Source organism: Myotis brandtii, unplaced genomic scaffold, assembly GCF_000412655.1.
Source record: "Myotis brandtii unplaced genomic scaffold, ASM41265v1 scaffold382, whole genome shotgun sequence".
NCBI classification, from domain to species: Eukaryota; Metazoa; Chordata; class Mammalia; order Chiroptera; family Vespertilionidae; genus Myotis; species Myotis brandtii.
This window is the reverse complement of record NW_005364671.1, coordinates 373,965-399,865: the sequence shown is the minus strand read 5'-3', so window position 1 is coordinate 399,865 and position 25,901 is coordinate 373,965. Positions and strand designations below refer to the sequence as shown.

General features: G+C 40.0%; 1 protein-coding gene across 3 annotated transcripts in view; it reads left to right on the top strand.

Annotated features, from left to right (window-relative positions):
• The first annotated feature begins 1,324 nt into the window (after positions 1–1,324).
• Positions 1,325–25,901, top strand: part of ZFYVE9 (zinc finger, FYVE domain containing 9) — a 91,579-nt gene continuing 67,002 nt past the window's right edge. For 2 of the 3 annotated variants that reach the window (XM_005872473.2, XM_005872470.2), the window contains exons 1-3: positions 1,325–1,430; positions 11,502–11,607; positions 15,748–17,846. In XM_005872473.2, the coding sequence (XP_005872535.1) occupies positions 11,538–11,607; positions 15,748–17,846 (2,169 nt within the window). In that variant the 5' untranslated portion in view covers positions 1,325–1,430; positions 11,502–11,537. Of the gene's footprint in view, positions 1,431–10,934; positions 10,958–11,501; positions 11,608–15,747; positions 17,847–25,901 lie in introns of those variants that run through there. The other variant, XM_005872471.2, reaches the window with a different exon arrangement.

The following is a 25,901-nucleotide window of genomic DNA, read 5'->3' as shown; positions in this document are numbered from 1 at the left end:
GGAAATAACATTTGAGAAAACTTTGGCTATTGCATACACCTGATAGTATATATTAAAATTGGATTAATAGATCTATTGCTACTAAGCAGAAGAGTACTGGGATCATAAGATACTTCATTTGGAAGAAAACAGTTGTTTGGCAATAAAAATCTTAGCAGGAAGCTTTTGAATCTCTCATTTTAAGAGTTCTTTGTAGGTAGGAAAAAAAATCACACTGACAGAAGACTTTTTTGTGAAGCAGCAGGTTTGTTAGCTTTGGATTCTTGGAGAGCTTATCCTATATAATAAAAGGTTAATGTGCAAATAGACCGATGTTGGAACAACTGAACAACCAAACAACCAGTTGCTATGATTTGCGCTGACCACCAGGGGGCATGCGCAAAACATGGCGGGCGTTGGCCGCGGCGGGACGGTGGAGCAGGTGAGCAGAGGCACCAGACCAAGGCGGGACGCCAGTTGCTGTCATCAGGGCGAGCCTCTGGTGGTTACTGAAAATTCTTTGCTCCCATGCGCCGCAGTCCCGCCTGGCGCTTGCACCTGCTGCCGGCGCTGGCCCCACTTGCACCCACTGGTGGCACCTGGTGCCGGCCCCGATAGCTCAGCACAGTCAGTGGGTGCAAGCTGTGGCTGCCGGCCCAATCGCCCCTCAGGGCTTCTCCTCCCCCCCTCCTGAGGGGTGATCGGGGCAGCAGCTGCCGCTTGCGCCTGCTGATGGCACCAACCCCACTCGCACCCACTGCTGGTGCCAGGCCCAATCACCCCGCGTCTTCAGCGGGTGCAAGCGGGGCCGGTGCTGTCAGCATGTGGGAGCGGCGGGGTGGGAGCTGAGGCTGATAGCAGATAGGGGACTGGGGGCCACGGTGGGAGGGGCTGGGCAGGGGCGTGGAGGATGGGTGGAGACCCGCCCCTGTGCCCACCGCAGCCTCGCGGCCCACAGTTCCTTTCAAGGTGCACGAATTCGTGCACTGGGCCCCTAGTTGTAATATAAATCAGTAGTATTATTATGAATTAACATAATTAAAGGCATTGGGTAGAAAGAGCCTGCCTTGATGTTTCACTCTGTATTATATATTGAAAATAAGAAGTGTGCAAAAAGTCTTAATTGTTCATTGTAATATTTACCTATTGGCCTTTTTAGACAATAAAATGTGTCTGCTGCTGCATTACATTTCATGCTGGCCAGCCACATCTTCGAATCTGAAGATGTAATTGTAATTTATTGTTTAAGCCCCATAGCTTTTATTTGTCTGGCTATGATAGGTTTATATGAAGAAAATTACAGCTTTTCTTGCAAATGTAATGAGCAATGTGTTTTTTTCTTTAGGATCAAACAGAACATACTGAATCAGCAAGACTGGCTGGCAGTGCAGCAAGCATCATGATTAAGCACAGGGAAGTCTGTTTCTTATCACACGTGTAAGGGGAAAAAGGTAAGAAAACCAATGTTCATATTTCTCTTAGAGCTTGAACTTAAGAAAACAACTAGATCTATAGAAAATAATGCTTATGTATATATGCTGCTTGCTTCATTAATAACATTGCCTCTTGTTAAATCAGCAGTGTAGTTTTAAGAAATATTTGACTTAAATTCAGAACAAAAGGATATTTTTAAATTACTGTTGAATTATGTCAAAAATGCTAAGTTCTCTATCAGTGCTTTTAGAGTCAATTTCTACCTTGAGTGTACAAAGGTAATTTCACCATGAAGAAGAACATGGATTTGAGCAATATTGTTAAGAGCAAATAATAGTAATCTACCCAATTAGTGCCATTTATATTTCTTATTCATCATGCAAGAGTTTAACAATTAAAGCTAATTTTGGAGCAGGGAATCAGAAATATAGATTTAATTACATTCTTTTGCATTTTTAAACTACTTATGAAGAGCAATACTTTTAAGAAAATTGGAAGTAGTGCCTTGGCTGGGTAGCTCAGTTGGTTAGAGCTGTCATCCCAGTATGCCAAGGTTGTGGGTTCGAGCCCCGTCAGGGCACATACAAGAATCATCCAATGAATGCATAAATAAAGAGGAACAACATCCCTGACCTGTTTTGCTCAGTGGTTAGAGTGTCAGCCCGATGACTGAAGTCAAGGACATGTACCTTGGTTGTGGGCTTAATTACCCGGACCTGGTAGGGATGCCAGTGGGAGTTCCCGATTGATGTCTCTCTTTCACATCAATGTTTCTTTCTCTCTTGTACCCCCACCCCCTCCTTTTCCCTCCCTTCCACTCTCACTAAAAAAATCAATGGAAAAAAATATCCTTGGGTGAGGATGAAAAAAACCAAAAAGCAAGTGGAACAACAAATCACAAATTGATGTTTCTCTCTTACACTCTTTCCCTTTCTCTCTCTCTAAAACCAATCAATAATAACTAAATACATCTACGCTTATTTGTAAAAGAAAATAAAATTGGAAGTATTTTAATAGTCCTTTAGAGCAGGAATCATTGGCTTTTTCCTGACTAGAAATCATGTTTGATTATTTAAGGGGTAAAAAATGGTGGTGGGGTAGAGGGTATATAGATGAGATTGGTTTCAGAAACTGATTACATCATTCACTAATGGAGTGTCGTATATTCTGGCTGAGTTTCTGGTTTTCCATGTAAGCTTTGAGGATAGAGGCAGGGTCTAACAGGAGACTGAGCTCCTTTTCTATTCAGTTGAGAGTGGAGCAAAGACATTTAGCAGTAATGCCTTCCTCATCAAAACTTCTGGGCCTGCAGTTAGCAAGGTATTTCTTGTCCCCTACCCTTCTCTGCTTTCATGTGGCAAAATCTTATTCTTCAGGTGCCGCTTCTTTAGGAAGTTTTCATCCACTGCAAAGATAGTCAATAATCCTATATAATAAAAGGGTAATATGCAAATTGACCCCAACAGCAGAACCACTGGGAATGACTGGTCACTATGACACACACTGACCACCAGGGAGCAGATGCTCAATGCAGGAGCTGCCCCCTGGTGGTCAGTGTGCTCCCACAGGGGGAGCTCTGCTCAGCCACAAGCCAGGCTGATGGCTGCCAGCACAGTGGTGGTGGCGGGAGCCTCTCCCGCCTCCTCAGCAGGGCTAAGGATGTCTGACTGCAGCTTAGGCCTGCTCCTCGCTGGCAAGTGGACATCCCCCAAGGGCTCCTGGGCTGCCAGAGGGATGTCTGACTGCCAGCTTAGGCCCAATCCCCAGGGGAGCGGGTGGACATACCACAAGGGGTCCCAGATTGCGAGAGGGCACAGGCCAGGCTGAGGGACCCCCTGAGTGCACAAATTTTTGTGCACCGGGCCTCTAGTAATAAATAATAAATAATCAGCAATAATTAATTATTATAATACTAGTATTTATTACTAAAGCCTACCCTACCCAAAATTATACACCCTTGCTTAAGTCCAGGTTGGATTCACCTTTTCTTTGGCTCCATAGCACCAGTACATATATGTCAATTAGTATATACCACAATGTTTTATGTGTTTTTTTGTTTTAAATTTATTTATCCATCTCCTCTTTGAAACGTTAGGCACTTTTAGGCCAAGGACATTGTTTTATTTGTCATTGTAACCTAATGACTAGGACAGTGCCTGGTATTTAGTAGATGCTTAGTAATGTTTGATGCATGTATGTACACATTTATTGCAATTAGTATATGGCATAAAGAGGAAGTCCCAGTGAAGGAGCCAGAGAGGCAGTCAGATCAGTGCTGTAAAAGATAGATTCAGGAGATTGTTCAAAAGGACTCTGGTCAACAGAATAAAAAAGAACAAAAGGGGTCTACAAACCCAAAGACAAAAGATGAGATCTTCAGGAAGAAACTACTGAAAATTAAGTTATTACATTCCTTTTTGAGATGTGCATGTATAATATTTAGTGACTTGTTTTTAAAAGGAGATGGATACTTTTATAAGAAGGCAGGTAAAGAATCCTGACATAGATTTAAATCTTTTGAGAGGCACAGTGTATGTAGTGAGAAGCCTGCCTCTCTCCCAAGTCCTCAGGAGACCACAGGTTGTTCTTTGGAAAATGAAACTAAAGAGGCTTTCCGATATCAGGGCGAGGCACCATAGTGAAAATGGGGATTAAAGGAAATCCTATATATTGACAAGTGAGACCCTTTCCCTCACTCTTTGCTCTTTCAGAAGGTGATTTTCTGGTATTACAGCTCTGCACTCCCTGACAGGAGATGATGAGTCTTCTCTGGAGTCCAGAGAAAAAAACTTATGTATACTGACATTTTGAGGTCTTTCAGTGAAATAGTTGTGTTTTTAACCAATCACCACTCATTGGAAGCCTTCTAGTTGAGAAGCCACACATGCAGAACTTTCCAATTGGCTTTCAGTACTTCATTTGTTCAATAGATAGGCATTTGGGGAACACCTCCAATGTGAAAGACAGAGAGCAAAACACAAAAGTACAAAAGAGGAACTTGAAGGAAATGATATTGGAAATAGAAGAAAGTTTGAAAACAAAAACAAAACTGTAGGTAATTATATCAGAGAGGTAAGAGAAAAAATTATATCCATGAAATAAGATCAAGATATCATTAAAAGAATCAGAAAAAGAAAGTGCTCTAGAAATTAAAAACATGATAGACACTTTTGGTGCATTTTAAAGAATTTAAAAGTGATTTCAAGTTTATAGAAAAAGGTGCAAGTATATTACAAAAAACTTTTTTTCTCTGAACCATTTGAGAGTTGCTAGCTGAATGCTGCGTCACCTTTGAAACTGTTTCCTACAAACAAGGACAGCATCCTACATAATCACAATACAGCCATCAAAGTCAGGGGATTAACTGATGCATTACAACCATCTAATTCTCGGACCTTATTCAAGTTTCCCTAGTTGTACAAATAATGTTCTTTATGTAAACAGGATCTAGTTTTAAATCACATGTTGCATTTAGTTGCCATGTCTCTGTAGTCTCCTTTCTGGAATAGTTCTGTGGTATTTTATTTTCTTGACCTTGACACTTAAAAATTGCAGACCAGTTATTTTGTAGAATGTGCCTGATATTTCCTCATGACTAGGTTCAGGTAATGCACTTTTGGTGGAAATATCACAGAAGTGGTGCTGTTTTTGTTCTTGATTAATAACCTTTATTTTTTTAAAAATATATTTTATTGATTTTTTACAGAGAGGAAGGGAGAGGGATAGAGAGTCAGAAACATCGATGAGAGAGAAACATCGACCAGCCGCCTCCTGTACACCCCACACTGGGGATGTGCCCGCAACCAAGGTACATGCCCTTGACTGGAACCGAACCCGGGACCCTTCAGTCCGCATGCCGACGCTCTATCTACTGAGCCAAACCGGTCAGGGCTAACCTTTATTTTTTAGAGCAGTTTTAGGTTCATAGCAAAATTGAGCAGAAAGGACAGGCTGTTCCCCAAATAATCCTATCCCTATTCCTTGTTACCCACGCCCCATCCCACACACATAGCCTCCCCCAGTATCAACATTGCTATGTCCTTTTTATTGCAATTCATCAGGGAGCACAATTTCTAATATTGATGATATTCACTTTGATCACCTGTGTAAGGTAGTATCTTCCAGGCTTTATCTCTGAAGTGACTCTTCTTTTTTTAAAAAATTTTAAATATATTTTATTGATTTTTTTTACAGAGAGGAAGGGAGAGGGATAGAGAGTTAGAAACATCGATGAGAGAAAACATTGATCCGCTGCCTCCTGCACACCCCCTACTGGGGATGTGCCCGCAACCAAGGTACAAGCCCTTGACCGGAATCGAACCTGGGACCCTTCAGTCCACAGGCTGACGCTATATCCACTGAGCCAAACCGGTTAGGGCTTCTTTGGTAATTAGTAAGTCTTTTTGTGGAGAGGAACTTTGAAATTATGTAGATATCCTATTCCTCATCACACTTGGGATTTACTCACTCATGTTGTAAAGACTCATGGTTTTCTTTTTTATTCAAAGGGTTGTAATCCATTGCTATCATTATTTATTTTGATGCTCAAATTGTCTCTGATTTGGCCTGTGGGAGCTCCTTCAGGCTGGTTTCTGTGTCTTTTTAACATGTTCCAATCATTCTTGAAGCACTTCTTTGCTTTCCAGTACACAAGATAAATATTCAAGGATCTTCTTTTTTAAAAATTGAAATAATAATTCACATACCATAAAACTCAGCCTTTAAAAGTATATAGTTCATTGTTTTATTAATAGGTACTTAGAGAGTTGTGCAGTTATCACCACTAATTCCACATTTTTATCATCCCAAAAAGAAATCTGTATTCATTAGCAGTCACTTCCCATTTCCCTCCAATTCCCCCAACTCGTGGCAACCACTAATTTACTGTGGATTTGCTTAGTCTTTACATTTTGTATAAATGGAATCATTTAATATATAGCTTTTTGTGCTTGCTTTTTTAAAAAATTAAATCTTTATTGTTCAGATTATTACAGTTGTTCCTTGTGCCTGATTTTTTCAGTTACCGTAATATTTCCAAGATTCATCCATGTTGTATCATATAACAGTACTCATCCATTTTTATCATATAATATTCCATATCACATTTTATTTATCAATTCATTGGTAGATAGATGTTTCCAATTTTGGCTGTTATGAATAATGCTGGTTATGAGCATTAGCAGATAACTTTTTGTATGAATATGTTTTCATTTCTCTTGGGTATAAACCCAGGAGTGGAAAAGCTATGCCAAGTGTTAATTCTATTTAACTTATTGAGGAAATAACAAATGTTTTCCGAAGTTACCATACCATTTTACTTTTCTCCCAGCAGTGTTTGAGGGTTCTCTACAACCTCATCAAAAGTCTTGTATTTTTTCTACTTCAGTTTTGGAATTAGCCATTTCTCCCTGGAGCTCTGGTTCATTTTAGTGGATAACAATATGTAAAAACCAAATCTGGTGTATGTATATTTATTGCTTCTTGGAGTTGAGGTGGGGCTTTGCTGTTCCGAGATCCTCTATGGAAAGAGCTAGAAAATACGCACACGCACACGCACACGCACACGCACACACACGCTCCCGTACATTTGTATTATATTTATTGCTATAAGCGTCTATGTTTATTGAAGTCCATGAGTTCATACTGATAGCTCAAATTTCAAACTAACACTGCAGGGTTCTTTATAGTTTTCTCTTTTTCCACATTTTAACCCCTTTCTTCAACAGTGATAGACTTTCTTTCATTGCCTTCATGTAATCACTTATTTGATCCATCTCTTTACCTGTAACCAGTCTACTATCATTTTCTTTTTCCTCCTCCTCCTCCTCCTCCTCCTCCTCCTCCCCTCCTCCTCTCCTCCTCCTGCACCACTCCAGCCACGGGACTGGGTGAGTTGCTTACTCGGCCCACAACTCCAAGAGGTTTCTAATCTGTGACATAGAATAATATGGCACCCACTTCATTAGGCTTTTATATCTCTTTAGGTCATTAATGCACAGTGAGAACCTAGACTAGTGCTGGCACAGTGTTCATCAATGGTAGTTATCTCCTTCCTCCTTCTCCTCCTCCTCTTCCTCTTCCTCCTCCTCCTCCTTTTTGTTAATCCCCATCCAAGGATATTTTCCCATTAATTTTTAGACAGAGTGGAAGGGAGAGGTAGAGACACAGAGAGAGAAAGATTGATGTGAGAGGGACACATTGATTGGTTGCCTCCCGCACATGCCTTGACCAGGGCAGGGGATCTAACCTGCAACCAAGGTAAATGCCTTAGACCGGAATCAAACCCAGGACCCTTTAGTCCTCGAGTTGATACTCTATCCACTGAGCCAAACCAGCTAAGGCTCTCTTGGCCTTTCTTATCCTGTTCAGGCTCTGACCTACCACCCTGGATTGCCCTCTTATATCTCCTTCTCACCCCTCCTGCACATGGACCCTTTTTACCTACCTGCTTGTGCTCTGATACCCATGCTGGGCTGTCCTTCTGAATAGACAACTTTCTCACCCTGCTGGTGCTCTGACACTTTATGCTGGGCCACCCTTACACACTTGGGCTATGATTTACCACACTCCGGCTCTGATTCTCTCTTACACAGATGCCCTCTTCATCCTGCCTCCATGACTATTCAGTTTTTTAAAATAACTCTTTTCCTTTTATTTTTTAAACTTTATATTTTGAAGTGATTATAAGCTCATAGGAAGGGCAAAATAGTATAGAAAGTTACTTCATTTACCCATTTTTTTCTCATTGGTGACATCTCTACATAACTATAGATAATTTCAAAAGCAGAAAATTGATATTTTATCCATTCATCAGTTGGTGGATATTTAAGTTGTTTCTATCTTTTGGCTGTTATGAATAATGCTACTGTGAACATACTCATGAGTATATGTAGTTCTCTCCCCTTTATTACATGTAGATTTGTCACCACTGAGATCTCTCTTGTATTACTTCTTTATAGTCACACTAGAGGTCTGGTGTATGAAATTCGTGCACTGGGGGTGGGGTGGGGGGATGATTGTCTCTCAGCCCAGCCTGCTCACTCTCTAATCTCGGACATCCCTCTCACAATCCGGGACCACTGGCTCTCAACCACTTGCCTGCCTGCCTGCCTGATTGCCCCTAACCGCCTCTGCCTGCTAGCCTGATCGCCCCCTACCTGCTCCCCTGCCTGCCTGATTGCCCCCAAGTGCTCTCCCCTGCCGGCCCGATGGCCCCCAACTGCCCTCCCCTGCCAGCCTGATCTCGCCCCCAACTGCCCTCCCCTGCCGACCTGGTCACCCCCAACTGCCCTCCCCTGCCAGCCTGGTTGCCCCCAACTGCCCTCCCCTGCCTGCCTGATCGCCCACAACTGCCCTCCCTGCTGTCCATCTTGTGGTGGCCATCTTGTGATGATGTGTGGGCGTCGTGTGAGGGCCACCTAGGCTTTTATTAGTAAAGATACACCACTCTTTCCTCACTATCCCATATTTTAAGACTTAAAAAATTAAAAGCATTATTACAAGTCACAGGAAGAGCTGAGTAAGCATAGAGATAGATCATGTTAATGTTCATGAATGGGAAGAATTAATATCATTCCCAATCTTGAATGAGAAGCAGGCTAGGAATTCTACTTTCTGAATGGTAATTTTATTGGCACTCTGTTCCATCCTGCTCCATTGCTGAATATAGGGGCCATTTGGGGCATTCCCCTCCCCCCACCCTCCAGTTCTTGGCTTTGTGCAGAGAGCCTAGTCTGGCTACCTCCAATGCAGAAACTTCTAAAAGTTTGCAGCCAATAATTCCCATACTCCCTGCTAGTTTTCAAATCCCAGGCCTGAAGGTTGCTGTCTGGACTGGCAATCAGGCAGGCAGGCAGGCAAGTGGTTGAGAGCCAGCGGTCCCGGATTGTGAGAGGAATGTCCGAGATTAGAGAGGGTGCAGGCTGGGCTGAGAGACAATCATCCCCCCACCCCACCCCCACTGTCACCTTTCAGTTCTCACTGTGGCTTGGTTTCTTCCTGGTTTATGGCATCTGTATATTTCCTTTTCTAGCTTTTGAAGTTGAGTGTATAAACTTAAAAAAATAATCTATTTTGTCTGTATTCACAGTGGAAAGGAATGCTTTCTACCACTAGTTCATTACACTCCTTTCTTTTATATATATTTTTATTGATTTCAGAGAGGAAGGGAGAGGGAGAGAGAGAAACATAAATAATGAGAGAATTATTGATCGGCTGCCTCCTGCATGCCTCCGACTGGGGATTGAGCCCGGAACCCGGGACCTTTCAGTTCGTAGACAGACGCTCTACCTACTGAGCTAAACCGGCTAGGGATCTTTTCTTTTGAAAAATTTCAAGCCTATAGAAAAAGTGAATAAATAGTACAACGAAGACTCGTATAGCCTTTACCTAGATTCATCAATTTCTACCATATTTTTCAAATCCTCACCCGAGGATGTGTGTGTGTGTGTGTGTGTGTGTGTGTGTGTGTGTGTTTTGAGAGAGAGAGGAAGGGAGAGAGAGAAAGAGAGAAAAACATCAGTATGAGAGAGAAACTTCAATTGGTTTTCTCCTGTACCCACTTTCTGGGGATTAAACCCGCAACCTAGATATGTGCCCTGACTGGGAATTGAGCTGGAAACCTGTTGGTGTACAGGACGATGCTGTAACCAACTGAGTTACCTGGCCAGGGCAGTTTTTCACTTCCCCTTCTTACCCCGACACTCACACTCTAATACTTTTTTTCTCTCTCAATCATTCAAAGGTTAATTGCAGATAGTACAACATATCTTTCTTAAATAGTTCAGCAGGCATTTCCTAAGAGTAAGGGCATTCTCTTAGAAAATCAAAATATAGTTATCACATTCAAGAAAATGATTGTTAATTCACTATACCTAATGTATGGTTCAAATTCCCCTGCTTGTCCCATAAATGTTATGTTTTACTTTGTTTATGAATATGTGCATGTTTTATTGAGGATCCAGTCAGTGATCTCTTTAGTCTCTTTTAATTTAGAATGATCTTGTTTTCTATAACACTGAATTTTTTGAAGAGTTTAGGACAGTTATAGAATAGATTCTAGATTTGTCTAATTGTTTCTTCCTGGTTCAATTCAAGTTAAACATTTTTGGCAACAATACTTGTAGGTGAAGTTTTAAACTTCTCATTGCATCACATCAGGAGGTGCATAATGTCAACTTCTTAAATTATTCATGATATTTGATAATTTGGTTAAGGTAGTGATTACCATATCTTTTCACGGTAAACATACATTTTCTTCTGTGTAATGAATAAGTCATCTGTGGAATGATACTTTGAGACAGTGTGAATAATTTCTTCCCTAATAACCATTTACCAAAAGGTTTTAACATCTATTTTTGATGCTTGCCTGAATTAATTATAATTGGAGTTTATTTATTTATTTTTATTTTTTTAAAAATATATTTTATTGATTTTTTTACAGAGAGGAAGGGAGAGGGATAGAGAGTTAGAAACATCGATGAGAGAGAAACATCGACCAGCTGCCTCCTGCACACCTCCTACTGGGGATGTGCCCGCAACCAAGGTACATGCCCTTGACCGGAATCGAACCTGGGACCTTTCAGTCCGCAGGCCGACGCTCCATCCACTGAGCCAAACCGGTTTGGCTATAATTGGAGTTTAATACAACTTATTGGCTAGCTGGTATAGACTGTTCACTTATTCATTTCAGAGGTATATATTGCAAAGGTACTACATTAATCTCTGTGCTAATCATTTGGTGAGCACAGTCAAGTGTTTGCCTTTGTGGTATCTATAGTCTTGTGGGAAAGATTGACATTAATAAAATAGTCACATCAAGGTGTATTTATAGATTGTTATAAATATTATAAAGGAAAAAATGGAGTGCTGTGAGAGATTATAAAGGGAGATCACCTTTTCTAGGGGTTCAGGGAAGACTGCCCTGTGAAAGTAAGCTAAGCTGAAAGATTTAGAATTATTTGGGTAAGGAGGGATGTGTTGGAGGCAGTTGAGTAAAAAGTCCCGAAGAGGGACCTTTTGTATCAATTGTTTTGTCTATGAATTATATTTTAACATTTGAAAATGTAATACAAATTTGATCTCTCTAGATTTAAACAAGTCTCTTAAGCGGTGTTTCCTCACCGATGGAGAATTACTTTCAAGCAGAAGCTTACAACCTGGACAAGGTTTTAGACGAATTTGAACAAAACGAAGGTGAGAATTTACTTTGGCAAAGGTGTTTGAATATATTTATGATATAGAGAATGTGGGGGTTATAAGAGGATGAAGTACTTTTTAAATAAGTAAAATCAGGTCCAGTGATTTAATAATGTTATATATTAACTAGAGGCTTTAGTATTTGAGATTCATGCACAGAGGGTGGGGGGTCCCTCAGCCCGGCCTGCACCCTCTCCAATCCGGGACCCCTTGGGGGATGTCTGACTGCCAGTTTAGGCCCGATCCCTGCGGACATCCCTCTTGTAATCTGGGACCATTGGCTCCTAACCGCTCACCTGCCTGCCTGCCTGCCTGATCTCCCCTGACCGCTCTGCCTGCCTGCCTGATGCCCCTAACCACTCTCCCCTGCTGGCCTGTTGCCCCCTAACCGCTCTGCCTGCCCGCTTGATGCCCCTAACTGCTCTCCCCTGCCAGTCTGGTTGCCTCTAACTGCTCTCCCCTGCTGGCCTGTTTGCCCCTAACTGCTCTCCCCTGCCGGCCTGATCGCCCCTACCTGCCTCTGCCTCAGCCCCCACCTCTGTGGCTTTGTTCAGAAGACGTCCGGTCTATCTAGTCTAATTAGCCTATTACCCTTTTATTAGTATAGCTAGCCAGGGTAATAACTAACATTTTTAATCACTGTGTCAAGATATTATGCTAAAACATTTACATGGATTTTATAATTATATCTTTAAAATAATCCCATGAAAGTAGATCTTATTTACATTTTATAGATGAGAGTAGAGGCACAGAGAAGTTCAGCAACTGTATGGATTAGAATCCAGGCTGTATGATACTAAAGCCTGAACTCTCCTCTACTATATAGAGCCATCTGTGGTCAAAAAAAGCTTTAAAATGTGTGATTGCATTTCCTAAACTAAGAAAAATTGCTTTTTAAATATCAATTGACCAATAAAGTCAAGATATATTTCAAGCCTAATTTTAAAAGATTAAGCAACTGTCAACATGGTTAATTAAATTATGCTTTTTTAAGGCTCAGTCTAAAAATGTCTACTTAAGATTCACTAGGGAGCCCTGCCAGTGTGGCTCAGTGGTAGAATGTTGACCTGCACATGCCTGGGTTGTAGGCTCCATCCCCAGTGTGGGGCGTGCAAGAGGCAGCCAATCGATGATTCTCTCTCATTGATGTTTCTGTCTCTCTCCTCTCCCTTCCTTGCTGAAATCAATATATATATTTCACTAGGGAAATGTTTTCCTTAAATTCCCCTCTCAGGATGACTTGAATGGATAAGCCATAGTTAAATCTCTTTCACCTTACCCACCTTCCTTGGTGTTCTCTGTTTCTAACAGGAAATGACATGTAAAAAATTTACGGAGTGATATATTTCCATCTAAAGTCTATAATTTTGGTATGAACTCCAAACCTTTACTCTACCCAGTGATTCAGGTTGTTATTTGATGGTAGTTGGGAAGAAAGATTAGTCTTGATTTTGTTGCTTTGGGTCTATGATAGAGGAAGCCTTAAAGAGAATATGGGATCATTGGGGTAAGAAGGGAAAAGGGAGAGAAATGATACCTGGAATGGCTTGCTCTTCTCATATTTTACCATTGATGACCCAGAGCTAACCCACAATCCTAGGTTCATTCCTGATTCATATAAATGTGAAACCTAATCATTTGGGATTTTCTTGGATCTAGGTGATCTTTATATATACCAAGGTGGAAGGTGTATTATCCTCTTAGTTTGAATCATTTATACAAGTATTTTCTCAGTCCTTTCTTTGATTTGGCCCTCTATGTGTTACAGTTATTTGTCATGAGATACTACACAGATGCTATACCTAATCTTGTGAATACCATACTTTTAGAATGCCACTGACTCTAATTAATAAAACTATTAGTTCATTACATCACTTTTTGCCACTTCTTGTAGACTCTAGTAGGGTGCTTTGTATATAGTTACTTTCTAATACATTTTTGTTGAATCAATAAAAAGTGTTTCTCTTAGTTTAAAAATAGAGTATTTGCATTTAAAAATAACTCTTTTAGAAAAAAAAAGAACTTCAGAAGCTACCTTCTTGTTTGTAACTAAATTATTCATTTGTTTTGAACTATCTTTTTTTTTTTTTAATCTCAGTGCCAGTTGTGTTAAAACTACAGCCTCTAGCCGGTCTTTCCAAATTTATTTTAAATGATTTCTCATTTTGTGTTAATTTCCTCCTTTTAATGAAAAATATACCACACACAGACTGAAATGACACTAAATAGTTAACATTATGCCCAGATAGTAGGTAGTTGAAAAATGAAATGAGTACCTGATCATTCCTGTTATTAAATATGCTCGTAAGAAGCAATATTTCTTTTTTTCTTTCCTTGAACCGACTTGAAAACATGACTTCTTTTTTTAAAGGAAGTACATACTACTAAATCTCAAGTCTCTGCTACCCCAGATTTGATAAACTCAGGATTTAACATTTAGATACTAAGCCATTCTCCACACTATCTGATGTTTTATGGCCTTTGTAATCTGCCCTTTCTAGTTTTTTTTTTCACTACTTTTTAACGTGAATTCTTCTTTCAACCCAAACTGATTTGGTTATTGCTCTCTCAGATAGTTGTGTTGGGGTCTATACTTTTCCTTGTTCCCCTGTTATGAATGTCCTCTTTTCCAGACTTACATAAAGTTGTCTTTGAAGCCCAGCCCATTTGCTCCTGCTTCCATGAATTCAAGCTCGCTTTCTCAGCCTGTAAAATATCTTTCTCCTCTGAACTTGTTTTCTGCTACTACATAATAATTTTTAAATACTTATGCTATCCTGTACTGCTAATTAGATATTCATCTGTATTGTATCTATTTCTTATTTTCCCAACTAGATCATGTACTTCTTGGAGGCCAGAGCTATCATTTAATCTTCATGTTCCTCAAACCCAATGCTTTTACTATGGTAGATACTCACTTAGCATATATTGATTGTGTACTTACTACATACCAGAGACTATGCAAAGTAAGGACTTACATTGGTGGAAAGAAATGGTTTCTGCCTAAAAAAGTCAGGTAAATTAACAATTGCATTACAGTGTAATAAATGCTTTAATGAAGATATGAAGAAGGTGCTAATGGAGCATTAAAGATTAATGTTACTACTGAGGGGAAATATATCTGCATAATTTTAGGATTATGATTTATCAGATTTAAGCAAGAAGGGTAATTAATGCATTTTTTATTATTTAATTAAACTTACACATAGCACTGTAACTTGGGGAAAATAATCATCATAGTTATGATCTAAAAAGTAAACAGGAACATGAAATTATGCTTATTGATAGAATATATGTAGGTTGACTTAATAAGGTAAATGAATATTTTCTGCCAAATGTCCTTGATAATGTAAATATGAACCCAATTAATACATTGTGACATGGTTACAAGCAGAAGTTAATATACTCTATCACACTTTTTAAAAACTTATGGACAAATTTCAAATATATACAAAGTAAATAATAGTATAGTAAACTCTAGTGTACCCATTACCCACCTTCTACAGTGATTGATTTGCTGCCATTTTGGTTTCATTTATATCTTCAACCACTCCTCACTCCCTGCTTCACTGTTTGTTTCTTTTTGACATAAAGTTTTTAAGATAAAATTTACACACATTGAAATGTACAGATCTTAATTGTACATTTTTGACAAATAGCTTTATCCCACATAACCCACATTCTTCTACTCATGATGTAATTATAGAACATTATGTCTCCACAGAAAATTCCTTTCTTGTCCTTTCCACTCAATTACTACATCTTCATCACTTTCTGATTTTTTTTTCACCTTAGATTAGTCCTCACCCCGTGATGTACTTGGTCAATCCAAGGCCTTCCCCATTGCTGGTGGCCCTCTACCCCCCAAGTATAATTTGTGGGCCACTTGAATTATGTTAATTAGATTAAGGTAGAATTCTTTTGTTGTTTGGAATGTTCTGGGATATTACCACTCAGTGATATTTAAACAGGGAACAGTTATAAATATATTTTCATATTCTTAGCTAAGAATTAGAAACTTCATATTCTAGGAATATTTTATTTTCAGATTATATTTGAAAATATAGTTGATTAATTTAGTCCTAGCTTTTCCAGTATTACTAGCAAACTTACTGTAATTATTTGTTTTTTTTTCAGATGAAACAGTTTCTCCTATTTTATTGGAAACAAAGTGGAATAAGCTTCTAGATCCCTCCTCGAACCGACTGTCATTTAACCCTGCATTGGCCAGTGTGAATGAACCTGCAGTTTCTAATGAGTCACAGCCACAATTGAAAGTCTTCTCTCTGGCTTATTCAGCTCCTCTGACCATACAAAGAGAGGACCATTGTGCTAATGGGCAGGACTGTAGTCTGAATCCAGAGGTCAACACAATGTGGATTGATGAAAATGCCATTGCAGAAGACCAGTTAATTAAGAGGAACTGTAATCAAGATGATCAATGCAGTACTGTTGAAGTGGGAGAGAAGAAATGTGGAAACCTAGCTTGTCTGCCAGATGAGAAGAATGTTCTTGTTGTAGCTGTCATGCATAACTGTGATAAAAGGACATTACAAAGCGATTTGCAGGATTGTAATAATTATAATAATCAATCCCTCATGGATGCTTTAAGCTGTTCACTGGATAATGAAAACAGACAAACTGATCAATTTAGTTTTAATATAAATGGTTCCACTGAAAAAAATATGAACTCAGAGAAACAAATGGATCTATTGAATAAGCCAAGTGCAGAGGGGGATTCTCTTAAACATATATGTACAACTTCATCTGATAATCTAGCCAGTAGCTGTTCCCCTTCACAATTAAAGGATGATGAAAACATAGGTAGAGACCCCTCCATGTCTGTAATTACAAGTTTAACAGTTGATTCAGTAATCTCATCCCAGGGAACAGATGAAGGTCCTGCTGTTAAAAAACAAGAGAACTATATGCCAGATGAGATTCTCACTGACAAAACCAACTCTCCTAGGACAGATCTAGGGAGTTTAAACTCCTTTTCCCATTTGAGTGAGGGTATTTTGATGAAAAAAGAGCCAGCAGAGGAGATGACAACGGAAAAATCCATCCCATCTGGTTTACCTCTGCTTCTCAAACCAGACATGCATAATGGGTCTGGAAAGGATAACTGTGAACAGTTTTCAGATGGCCTTGTGCCCAGTGAAGTTAGAGCTGATGAAAATGAAGGTCGTGAGCATGAAGAAATTCTTGGCTCTACAGACCTTCTTAATATGACAGAACATTTCTCTGAATCTCAGGAGATGGCTGATTGGAAATTGACTAAACTAAATGAAGTGAATGACAGCCAAGTAAGTAAAGAAAATGAGAAGTTTCTGCAGATGAATCAGCCTGAGGACACTTACAATGATAGTGGAGGAGAGTGTGATAGAATGGCAGAAGCAGGTCTAAATTTAAAAGGAACTTTCATGAATGAAAGTGAAGGCTGTGATTTCTCCACTGTTACAGATACACCAGCAGCAAATACTTCATCTAATTGTGATTCCTATGGAATGCAGAGCCCAGTTGTTTGTTTTGTTCCAAAGACTTTACCCTCCAAAGAAGATTCAGTAACAGAAGAAAAGGAAATAGAGGAGAGCAAGTCAGAATGCTACTCAAATATTTATGAACAGAGAGGAAATGACATCACAGAAGGGAGTGGACTACTTTTAAACAGCACTGGTGACCTAATGAAGAAAAATTATTTACACAATTTCTCTAGCCAAGTTCCATCAGTGCTTGGGCAATCTTCACCCAAGATAGCAAACCTGCAATCTATCAGTGCTCCTTTTGGTGGTGCAAGACCCAAGCAACCGTCTAACCTTAAACTTCAAATTCCAAAGCCATTATCAGACCATTTACAAAACGACCTTCCTGCAAACAATGGAAATAATATTAAAAACAAAAATGATGTTCTTGGGAAAGCAAAAATAGGGGAAAACTCAGCAACCAATGCATGTGATACCTCTTTGGGAAACATTTCTATTGCCGATACAAATGGGGAACATTTAGAAAGTTATGAGTCTGGGATACCTAGTAGACCGGGTCTTGTATTACCTCCAGATAGCCCAGATAATGATCTCAGAGCTGGTCAGTTTGGAATTTCTGCCAGAAAGCCTTTTACCACTCTCGGTGAGGTGGCTCCAGTATGGGTACCAGATTCTCAGGCTCCAAATTGCATGAAATGTGAAGCCAGGTTTACTTTCACCAAAAGGAGGCACCATTGCAGAGCATGTGGGAAGGTAAGTTGTATCAGCTCAGAAATCTAGCATGCTCATTTTGTAATGCTCAATTAGAAATAAATAAAGGGAATATAAGAGGAACATACAGTACTTCTGATTGAGATGAACATTATAAGTAGCTTTTGAACACCCAGTTCTAGTTCTAGGTAAAAAATGACCTCACTGATTATTGGTGTTTATGTAAGGATTTTGTTGCCAAGACTTAAGCTGAATCAGTTTTCATGAACAGATGAGAATTGAGGAAGTGTTAACTTTGTGGTTTCTTTATTGATAGATACTTGGTTAATGGAATAGTTTGAAATAAGGAAGTTATTCTTTCGATTTAAGAAATGTTTGTGATTTAGTTCATTTTTTAAAAAAATTCATTTTTATTGATTTCAGAGAGGAAGGGAGAAGGAGAGAGAGATAGAAACATCAATGATGAGAGAGAATCATTGATCACTGCCTCCTGCACGCCCCCTACTGGGGATGAAGCCTGCATCCCTGGCATGTACCCCGACCAGGAATCAAACCTGGTTCATAGGTCAATGCTCAACCAGGAGCCATGCTGACTGGGCTTAGTTCATTTTTTTTAATTCTTGAGAAATTGAATATTACACTTAGAATCCATTGCAGTTTTTGCTGTAGGATTTTTGCTACTGTACTGGACATTCTGGAACTTTATACAAAATACACATAATTTTGTCTTTTCCTCCATATATCTTTGATACAAAAAGAGTTGAATACTACAAATTTTTGTGACAAGATTATAAGAATAGTTGATAATTGTTCTCCCTAAATTCTGTTAGCTAGTAACATATCAACTTACTAGTTTTCTTTTTAAAGAAGAGCTATAAACGAGGAAGAAAGGAATGCGAGGTTTGGTGTCAAGTCTGGATTTGAACTTTAGCTTTGTTAATATTAATGCTATAGCCCTCGCTGGTTTGGCTCAGTGGATGGAGCGTCTGCCTGCGGACTGAAGGTCCCAGTTTCGATCCTGGTCAAGGGCACATGCCCGGGTTGCGGGGTCAAGTGCAGGAGGCAGCCAATCGATGATTCTCTCTCATCATTGATGTTTCTATCTCCCCCTCTCCCTTCCTCTCTGAAATCAATAAAGATATATTTTTTAAAAATATTAATAATATAACTTTATTATGCCTTAGTTTATATATCTTTATTGATTTCAGAGAGGAAGAGAGAGATAGAAACATCAATGTTGAGAGGAAATCATTGATTGGCTGCCTCCTGCACGTTGGACTGAGTTCAGGGCTTTCCTTCTCCTGGCTGCAGGCAGCTGGCCCCGACCCCCGCAGCTGCCACTGCTTGCCATCTGTGCAGCACTCCCCCCCCCTGCCACCAGTGGCCTCCCTCTGCAGGTGACAGGCGTGGGGTGCAATGGCTTGGCTGGCCTGGGCCTCCCTCTGCGGGGCGATCACTGGCCAGCCGCACACCTGCCACAGAGTCGCTGCCGGTGGCCTGGGCCTCCCTCTTTCTTTGCTGGGGGGGGGGGCCAGACCTTTGAGGGGCCGTCTGCCTACCTGATCGCCCCTAACTGGTGGCCTGCCTACCTGATTGCTCCTAACCACTCTGCCTGCCTGATCACCCCTAACTGCTTGCTGGGAGGCGGGGCCAGCCCTGCGAGGGGTCGTTTGCCTACCTGATCACCCCTAACTGCTGGCCTGCCTACCTGATTGCCCCTAATCACTTGCCTGCCTACTTGATCCCCCCTAACTGCTGGTCTGCCTGCCTGATCACCTCTAACAACTCTGCCTGCCTGCCTGATTGCCCCTAACCACTTGCCTGCCTGCCTGATCACCCCTAACCGCTTGCTTGGGGTGGGGCCAGCCCAGTGAGGGGCCGTGGTGGTTCTGGTCTTTGGTCATTCCGGTCATTATGCTTATGGTGGCTGGCCTTTTATTATATAGGATAACAAATATGTATTAAGCATCTAATGTATGTAAGATTCTGGGCGAGGTATTGGAGATTCAGAGATACATAAGATGAGATGTTTATAATCAAGGGCACTGATTTCAGTGACTGGAGAGAGGAGTATGTGGGATGAGTATTCTTGGAATTTAAAAAAAATCCTAAAATAAAAATTGTGCACCACTGATCTGAGTAGACAGACTACCCACAACAAATTATAATACAGTGTATTGTATTAAGAGCCAGTTATGTGTGCTTTATGTTCATTCTCATTTAATTCCCATCACAGCCTTAAAGAATGGGTTAATTTTTTCCTATTAACAGATCAAGAATTGGAGGCTCAGAGAGGTCAAGGAATATGCCCAGAGTCACAGCTTGAAAGTGCTCAAGCCAATTTCAATGCTAATACTTGTCCCTTCAGTCATACTGCTTCCCCCATTGATCATATCTCCTCATTCATACTAGCAGTATGAATAAAATATTTTAGGATCATTGAGGAATGAGAGTTTAGTTTTTCTAAGAATGGCAGCAGGAGTTAGGAATGTCATGATATCAGAAGTGATTAGAGTGCGATATAAGAAAGTAGATATCATTTATGGAACAAAGTTCTAAAGTATGTAAGAAAAATGGGATCACATCATAGCACAGGTGAAGAATTTGCAGTAGGGAAAGGGAAATTCATCTCATAGGAGATTGGGTCAAGATAAAGTATACTTGAATATAGCAGGGATTAATAGAAAATTGTGAGAAATTATTTAGCATAGCATAAGGCTTACTTTAGCTCTTGATAAGTAGTATTTACACATTCATTTTGGTATAATGTTATTAAGTAGAATAATTATGTTAGAATTTATGAAAGTTGAAATACTGCAGCTTATTTCTATAATACTAAAATGGGGATCACGACATCTGAATTCCACTAATATCTTCATTGTTAATTGGAAAAGTATGCCACACTCTAAAATGCTCTGCAAGTGTGAGTTTTATGATTTCATACATTAATTTGGATAATTGCTCCATATAGCAGTATAATCCCTACTTGTCCTATATATGCTAGACATTAAATAAGAGTACAAAAAACTCCTTCCCCAAAAGGTGCTGAGTTTAAACTATTACCATTATTATATATCCACTAGAGGCCCGGTGCTCGAAATTTGTGCATGGGGGGTGGGGGCACAGTCCTTCAGCCCTGCTTGCACCCTCTAACAATCTGGGACTGCTGGCTCCTAACTGCTTGCCTGCCAGCCTGCTTGATTGCCCCTAACCACTCTGCTTGCCTGCCTCATCGCCCCTAACCGCCTCTGCCTGCCTGCCTTATCACCGCTAACCACTCGCCTGCCTGACTGGTTGCCCCTAACTGCCTCTGCTTGCCTGCCTGATCGCCCCTAACTGCCTCTGCCTGCCTGCCTCATTGCCCCTCATATTACACTTTTATTATTATAGATATTAATTTCCTTTGGAAATCACTGATTCCAGTAGATTATGGTTATTCATCCTCTGTCAAGCTCCATTTATCATGAATATTTTTACTCTTATTTGACACTTGACTTCAAAGGTCTAAGAAAGCCATTGAGTTTCTAGTCATTTGCAAGGCTTTGTCACACTTTATCCATCACTGTCATTGATGTGACTGGTGCCAGCTGGTAAATGACTCTGTTCTATCTACTATTTGATAGAAGTAGACATAAGAATAGCCTTTAAAAGTAAAACTTTTTGAACTGATACTTATAACGTAGTTATTTTGTACTTGTTTGGCATGTTATGAAAGATGAGAATAAAATAATATTTTTGAACACTTCCACTTTATGCTAGACTTATCTAGTCTAACATCACAATTCTCTGAGATATACAAGTGAGAAAAATGCACTTCAGAAAGGTTAATAAGTATCTTGCCTAATTCTGAGTTTATAAATGAGAATGCATGGATTTTAACACAAATCTGTCCTACTCCAAAGCCCCATCTTCTTTTTACAACACTAAATGTAGCAACAAAATTTATCTGTACTTGAGTTGCTTACTAGAAATATGTCATTGTCTGGAGGTGAACATTAGTTTGGGCAATGGTGAAGGACTGGGAATTTGAGTATTTGAATTTTTAAGGAAGACAAAAATGCTGAATGATTGGTGCTATCAGGTGATGAGGGAGCCTAGTTAAAAGGTAGCAGGATTTTAGGTTATATTTCACCTATCAAGTCTTGAACTACAAAGTAGGAAAAGAACAATATGGGCACCAAATCACTGAATAAGGAGGGATTTAATGACAACAGTATATACCACTTCAATTTACTATTTTTTCCACTTTGACTTAAAAAGTCAAAATCGATGAATTTTTGCTGCATGATGGCTTGAGTAGACAGAAGAAAGAAGAGAACTGTAGGAGAGGTAGTATAGAAAAGAGAACTGAAAAGGGCATGAAAAGCTCTGGGCTTCTGTTTCCTTTCTGTAAAAGGAGGGGATTGCATAGGACTTATCTCTGATTCTCTGCACCTCTTGAAAAAGCTTGTATGAAATTCTGTGTTTTAAAAAAGAAAGGAAAGAAAAGGAGACAAAGATTTATGCTAGCACTGATTTATCTCTAAACTCACTGATTAGCTAAGGTCACTTTGTAGGAAGAATATGCCAACCATTTTGAAACTGTGCTGAAAGTGTGTTTTCTGGCAGTCATCACAGTTAGACTGGAATGCTGTTTATCAAGGTGCCAATTTTGTGGGCAACATTGAGGGTTTTATTTTGCTATTACTGTTTCCTTTTTTATTTATTCCTAATACTATTCATTTCTTCAGTATTCCTTTAGACACACACGATCTTCATTACCTATAGTTAAAAAAATAGCTTGATGACATGCATAATGTCAAGGTGGCATATTGAAAAATGATCTAGATCAGTGGTCGGCAAACTGCGGCTCGGCAAACTGTGGCTCGCGAGCCACATGCGGCTCTTTGGCCCCTTGCATGTGGCTCTTCCACAAAATACCGACTTCTGCGCTTGGGCCACGAAGTTTCAATCGCACTGTATGTGCACGCCCACACGTGGTATTTTGTGGAAGAGCCACACTCAAGGGGCCAAAGAGCCGCATGTGGCTCGCGAGCCGTGGTTTGCCGACCATGGAACTAGAGGCTCAGTGCATGGATTCATGATTCGTGCACCAGTGGGGTCCCTCAGCCTGGCCTGCAGGGATCTGGCCGAAACCGGCTCTCTGACATCCCCTGAGGGGTCCTGGATTGCTAGAGGGCGCAGGCCAGGCCAAGGGACCCCACTGGTACACTATTAGGGCTGAGGAGGGACTGCGAGGGCTCCAGGGCTTGTCCGGCCCGTCTCACCCAGTCCCAATCAGCTGGACCCCAGCAGCAAGCTAACCTACCGGTTGGAGCATCTGCCCCCTGGTGGTCAGTGCACATCATAGCGACTGGTCAAACAAATGGTCAGACACTTAGCATATTAGGCTTTTATTATATAGGATGATTAAATGGGGGATAAGTGGGTGAGGATTGGCTTTAATAATTGTTTCATCTATGTAATGGGCACTTGGGGGTTTGTTATGCTGTTCTGTCTACTTTTATATAATTGAAGATTTTTCTAATAAGTTTAAAAAATGAATGGCTGGAATATGATTAAAATAGGGATATGTTTTATAATTGTTTGCCTTTTACAAATTAGCACTTTTTAACACATACAAAACTTACAATGCAATTTAACTTATCTACAAGGTAATAACAGAATATGTATATAAATTAATTCATAGTTTATTAAAGGAAATGAGCCTGATATCTTCAAACAAGTTTAAAGTTTTATGTTTAATGTTGTTTACTTAATAGCATTGGTGTTGTATCTTTCTGTTTATTTAGCTTAACTTGGAAATAAAGTTGAAAGGTTAAATTAGAAACTCTTTGTTAGCCCTGTCTGTGATACACTCTTAAAGCAACTCTGATAATTACTATTGTTTTCAGTTAATAACAGTAAAGTTTGGACAGGCGCAGGGTTGGAATTTTTTGAATTGCTTAAGTTCTTACTATATTGATTTTGGTATTTTTAAAGGTGTGGATAATGGTATTGTCATGTTAAAGAAATGTTAAGATACTCTTCTGCATTTAAGAATTTTTACAAGTTGTTACTGTCATTGGTCTTTGTTAATAGCTGGATATTGGTCAGTCACATGCACTTTCTGATTCTTGCAAGGCAGTTATTTTTGACATAATTACAGGGTTTTTTGAAGACTTGGGACATCATTATTTCCACTTTCTAATATGAAAGGAAATAAATGAGCATTTGATGATTTAAATTTTCAAGAATTGCAAAGGAGTGTTATTCACACTGTAAAGTGGTATAAATAGGTACAAATGGTACTTGAGTATGAAGCTGGTTCATAACTTTGCCAGTAAGATTTGTTATGAGGGAAGCCATAAATGGGAAATTTTAAAAAGAGCACCATGATACATTTATATTATGTGCTATATTTTACATATATTATCTCACTATCCATAAAAGCCTTATGAGGAGAATAATTAATATTTCAACTTTACATATGAGAAAAAACTGAGGTTCACAGAGTTTAAATTATTCACATAAAGTCGTTTGGCCAGTGAATGATAAAGTTAAGATTGGAACCCTTAAGTGCCACATTAAAGAAAATTACATGTAGCCTGGCCGTGTGGCTCAGTGATTGAGCATTGACCTGTGAACCAGGAGTTCACGGTTCAATTCCCGGTCAGGGCACATGCCAGGGTTGCAGGCTCGATCCCCAGAAGGGGGCATGCAAGAAGCAGCCAATCAATGATTCTCTCTCATCATTGATGTTTCTATGGCTCTCTCCCGCTAAAATTACATGTAAGCACACAAATGGAACATCTTAACCAACACTTTAACTGGAAGATTGTATAGCATATCCTATCTAATAAAGAGGTAATATGCAAATTGACCATCACTCGAACACACAAGATGGCTGCCCCCATGTGGTCAAAGATGGCCAGCAGAGGAGGGCAGTTAGTGGCAACCAGGCCTGCATGGGAGGGAGGGCAGTTGGGGGTGACCAGGCCTGCAGGGGAGGGCAGTTTGGGGGGGACCAGGCCTGCAGGAGAGGGCAGGGAGGGGAGCAGTTAGATGTCGATCAGGCTGGCAGGGGAGCAGTTAGGGGGTGATCAGGCTGGCAGGCAGAAGCGGTTAGGGGCAATCAGGCAGGCAGGCAGGCGAGCGGTTGGGAGCCAGCAGTCCTGGAATTTGAGAGGGTTGTCCAACTGCCTGTTTAGGCCCAATCCCTGGGATCGGGCCTAAATGGGCAGTCAGACATCCCTCGAGGGGTCCCAGATTGGAGAGGGTGCAGGCTGGGCTGAGGGACACCCCCCCCACCTCCAGTGCACAAATTTCATGCACTGGGCCTCTAGTGTATTATAAATCATCATAATTTGTTTGTTTTTTTTACTGTTAGGTCATACAGATCTTGTCATTTAAGGTCATTCATAACCATTTGGCCTATAAAATTTGAAGTCACTATTATTAATAAGCTGCTTAAAATGTGCTTGTCATTGTTCAAGTTGTGAATTTGGGCATGTTCAATATAGCCCTTCCCAGATAAGTAATGTTTGTTTCTTCATTCATGTATTCATTTGTGCAATAATTTTACTAATCAAGGAAATAATAAACATTTGTCTAGTGCCTATTTTGTTTCAGTGTGATAGCACTGAAATACTTTAGTCTGTTGCTCCATGGAATTTACATTCTAGTTTGGGAAAATAGAGAATAAGTGCAATAGTTTGCAGTAGATTGTGTTTGTTGTAATAATTAAAGTATGAGGTATGATATTTCAGCAATATAAGTTAAGTTTTTATATATAAATATGTAATTCTTTTTCTAGACCTGTGGTTCCCAACTTTTTTTGACCATGCCTCATCTAAGCATCTCTAAAATCCTGATGCACTCCCTGTGACATATAATTCTTATTATTCAAAAAGTGAACTTTTATTCACATGGAGGAAGCCTAAAAGGCCATTAACTTGGTCTAAACAAGCTTCCAGAGAAAATGGCATCCATGAAAGAGAAAAATAAAAGAACAAAAGGACATGCCCTAACTGGTTTGGCTCAATGGATAGAGCGTCGGCTTGTGGACTCAAGGGTCCCAGGTTTGATTCCGGTCAAGGGCATGTACCTTGGTTGCAG